Here is a 4,504-nt window from a genome sequence, read left to right on the forward strand (position 1 = left end):
GAGTTTTCGTATATGAAATTCAAATACATAATTTATTGTATAGCAATGTTGTATGTGTGTGTGTGTGTTTATACATATCATACTTTTTATCTTCAATTATCATGCAACTGTTTACAACACAAAGAAGTCTCTTCTGTAAACATGATGTCATTTTTAGTTGTTGTTGTTTTTTTTTTGGGCAAATGTGTAATTTACAGATATGTTTTGTTTAACAATTTTTTTTTGGGGGTGTTAAAACAGAATGTGGAGTCAGAACAAAAAGTTTGCCAGCTTCCATTTTCGGAAAAGGTTTGATGGCCAATCGTGATGGAAAATCCACTTTACCGACAAATTCTCTGACGCAGTTTCTACGACACACAAGTGCAGAATCGACACCTAAAAGTTTAAAAAGTGAAGTTTCAAACGAGAAAAACAAGTTCAGTTCAAACCATTTTTTAAACCAATCATTACATACAACATTCAACCCTTTCCTGGACCCACGTGGTAAACATGTGATAATGAGAAATGTTAGTCAAAGTAATGACACGAAAAATCGTTTGGCAAAAAACGAAAGTCGCTTTTTAATCTCTAAACCAGAAACTGCGAAGAAAAACAATGAAAAAACGGTGCTTAGGCCTACGTTTAATGTAGTAGGGGGAATACCAGCCCTAGTTGGAGCCTGGCCATGGATGGTAAGAAATCTTGATTATATTGAATTGTGTGATTATTTCTTTGTTATTTTTAAATAATAACAACAAAATCCTTTATAACCTTACTTCCTCTATTAAAATTCAGAGACTAGAAGTTGAATTTTTTTAACATGATATGTACATGTGTGCTAAAAGGGCAGGTCGGAGACTTCTCTAGGATTCAGTCCCTAACTTTGACCTATTAACTAGGAGGGAACAGTAATCAGTCATCGGCAGCACCCCCCCCCCCCCTCTCAAGAACTTGTCCAACTCTTCGAATTGAACAATGAGATTCATTATCAGTTTACAGCTGAAAATGTGGAATATGTTCAGCGGTATCACGTCTCGAACCCCGGACACTTCGATCCGCAGTACGGCATGCTACCTACTAAATAAAATTCAAATCAGACGTACTGAAAAACTTGAATCACAGAAGTAGATATTAAAATAATTATATAATTATTCGTTATATTATATGCATAATTTTGTCTTTTTTTAAGTTTTGGGTTATGTAATGTTAGATAATGTAAAACATTATACAGTGAAAATATTTGGTTACGGTTCTGGACCAGTTTGGAGCACTTTGAACTCCATAATTCACCTCAAAATGGCGACTGAGACACAGTGTATTATAGGCTGAATGACTAATCGCTTGTATTTCAGACCAACTACATCACTAATCACCAGATGTCTCATTTTCGTATCAATGATATGAAAGTGGTAATTGAAATCCAACAGTATTTTCCCGACAATTAACTGAAAAAGATGATTAGTTCTAGCAATAACGAGATTGCATGGACGAGGAAATGACAGAATGCAAAATAAAATAATGGTGAAAAGCATAATTTGATTGGTGGACAAAGAGATAATTTGATTGGTGGAAAAGAAAATAATTTGATTGGTGGACACAAAAATAATTTGATTGGTGGAGACGAAAATAATTTGATTGGTGGACACGAAAACGACGTTTCGGGCAACAGCAAAAAACGTTGTTTTCGCGTTCATCAATAAAGTTATTTTAATTTTACGAGCTCTTCGCCATTATTTTATTTCCTATTTTACATTCTGAAAGGGGTGATTGATATAGTTCATAACATTAGTTTTTGCCTTCTCATAATCATAATGTTACGAATTCCAATGATCTGAGGATTATTTCCAGCAGTATAAATGTTTTTATCCTCATCACAATGAATTTTTTTAGGTTTAAACTTACACTGATAGTGAGTGCAATATTTTTGTCCTAGGCTGCTATCTTCTACAATGGTGGAAAACGATTCTTGTGTGCAGGGTTTCTGATAGACGAAAGACACGTTCTCACTGCCGCTCACTGCTTTATAAACAAAATGTAAGGTTTGATCTGTACATATTTTAGACTACATTATAGGGTTCGTACCTCTGTGAAATGTATATCACATCAGGTTATTTGCTGTGTCAATCGAGGAGAATTGAACCCCTGATTTTAGCGTTGCAAACCCTTACCACTGTCCCACCCGGGGCCATATTTTTGTAAAAACTCATTACATTTCCCTCCAGATATTTCTACAAATAAAATTAATAAGTATTCAAAATTATATATTTCCAGATTTTTGTTGGTTACAAAGTAAAAGATGTTGTTCAAAATTAATACATAAAAGAAAGTTATAGCCTCTATAATAGTATTTCTTGTGTAATATATATAAAAATATAAGGGAAGAATTGTATTAGAAAATCAAATTCTTATCCTCTATCTCCATTGTTGTAGGCGGATGGTATTCTTATTAGAAAGTTAAAGAAAGTTATAGCCTCTATAATAGTATTCCTTTTGTAATATATATAAAAGTATAAGGGAAGAATTGTATTAGAATATCAAATTCTTATCCTCTATCTCCATTGTTGTAGGCGGATGGTATTCTTATTAGAAAGTTAAAGAAAGTTATAGCCTCTATAATAGTATTCCTTTTGTAATATATATAAAAGTATAAGGGAAGAATTGTATTAGAAAATCAAATTCTTATCCTCTATCTCCATTGTTGTAGGCGGATGGTATTGTTATTAATAAACCAGTATTAAATAATAATGAAAAGTTTCAGCTTTGCTTTTAAAACTTTACAACATGACACTCTCCTTAAAACATAAAATAAAAACACACAATTTAACTTTAATTAAACTGTCATTGTAGGTCTGCTAGCGAATATGTGGTCAGACTCGGACATGTGGTGGCAAATAAGGGATCAGTACATCGAGTTAAGGCCATCCGTGTGCACGAGCAGTACAAACCGAGGCAATATTATCACGACATAGCCGTTGTTCGACTGAAGATAGGTGTTGAATTCACCAACAAGGTGTCGCCTGTTTGTCTTGATAACCTTGAAGCTGGTGGAGTGAATCGTTTTGATAATGTTACGGCAACATTGTTGGGCTGGGGATCTTTGACATATGGTAAGTTACAGAAGCAGTCAAGTGATACAGTATTTCTTATATGTACAATAATTTTGATTTAACAAAAAAAAAAAAAATTCTAAGATGGCCCGTGCTATGTTCTGTAGATTTGGTTTTGGTTTGTTTAAATTTCGCACAAAGCTATTCGAGGGCTATCTGGACTAGTCGTCCCTAACAATTATAGGCCAGAGGAAATGCAGCCAGTTAGCACCACCCACCGCTAACTCTTAGGCTAATCTTTTACCAACAAAAATGGGGACTGACCGTCACTTTATAACGCCCCCATGCAGAAGGGGCGAACATGATTGGAGATTCGAAGCAGCAGAATGAAAGTCCACGCCCTCCGCCAGACCTGTTCCATAGATAATCTGGGACATCGACCATCATCTAGTGGTACGTATAGAAAATCGTTCTTATAAGGTCCAACAACGGACGAAGCAAGTCCATAAAAGAGTAGTTTGTTCTTTATATTGTCAAATTTACAATTAATACTCACGTGAGAACTAGTGTTTTGTTTTCATCACTTGATTGGTTCTCATCCACCTTTTTCGGGACACACTCTGGACCAATGGTGTTTCATGTTTCAGTGATGTTCCTAAGTTTGTACATTATCCGGGTCTGAAATGGCATGATATTCTGCTAAACACACTCTGCACTTTCAGCTCTGAAGGAGTAATAACTGTGACAGTCAGTTACGTTTAAAAGTAGCCTTATGACAATCGGTGGATGGTCTCTCCTGCCGGCAAGGAGTTTTTAATTAAAGATGACAATGTCTAAACCTTATGGGTCTCTGACCTGGTCATTTAGTCCAGTGTGTCGCATGAGGTGTTGTTCAGAAGTCTTTCAAAATTTTATTGTAAAAACCACATGTATTACCACCAAATCAACACATAAATGTTAATTCAGTCACTAAATTAACCACATTGGTTATTTTTTTACAAGCTATAAAAATATAGTTTTCTTTTTCATAGATCAAAGCCTTCCCCCCCCCTGTGGCACAGCGGTATGTCTATGGACTTAAAACGCTAGAATCCGGGTTTCGATACCCGTGGTGGGCAGAGCACGGATAGCCCATTGTGTAGCTTTGTGCTTAATTACAAACTAACAAAGCAAACATAGATCAAAGGTCGTACATGTTATCAAGATGACGTGTGACACATTTTCTGTCAAGATTCATCTTAAAAACAAACCTAAACCGATATATAATGTAGCCAAATAACATCCTTGCCTTTTCAGGAAATCCTTGTTGTAATCAATTTTCCAGGTACAAAGAATCCAATTAACTGCATATATATAGAACTTAGATTTTTTTTTTACCTGTTTCTCTTTCGTGCATTTTTCTACCAACACACTTACAGACAAATGAAGTTATCCACTTTTGGCATTGTGTTAGCTTATTCTTTGAAATAATTCGATAT

At 35.1% G+C, this 4,504-nt stretch overlaps 1 protein-coding gene across 1 annotated transcript in view; it reads left to right on the forward strand.

Annotated features, from left to right (window-relative positions):
* Positions 1–472: 472 nt before the first annotated feature.
* Positions 473–4,504, forward strand: part of LOC106474634 (coagulation factor X-like) — a 25,193-nt gene continuing 21,161 nt past the window's right edge. The window contains exons 1-3 of the mRNA XM_022402946.1: positions 473–671; positions 1,913–2,013; positions 2,827–3,086. Coding sequence (XP_022258654.1) covers positions 498–671; positions 1,913–2,013; positions 2,827–3,086 — 535 coding nt within the window. The 5' untranslated portion in view covers positions 473–497. The remainder of the gene's footprint in view (positions 672–1,912; positions 2,014–2,826; positions 3,087–4,504) is intronic.

The sequence above is a fragment of the Limulus polyphemus genome, unplaced genomic scaffold (assembly GCF_000517525.1).
Source record: "Limulus polyphemus unplaced genomic scaffold, Limulus_polyphemus-2.1.2 Scaffold7462, whole genome shotgun sequence".
Taxonomy (NCBI): domain Eukaryota; kingdom Metazoa; phylum Arthropoda; class Merostomata; order Xiphosura; family Limulidae; genus Limulus; species Limulus polyphemus.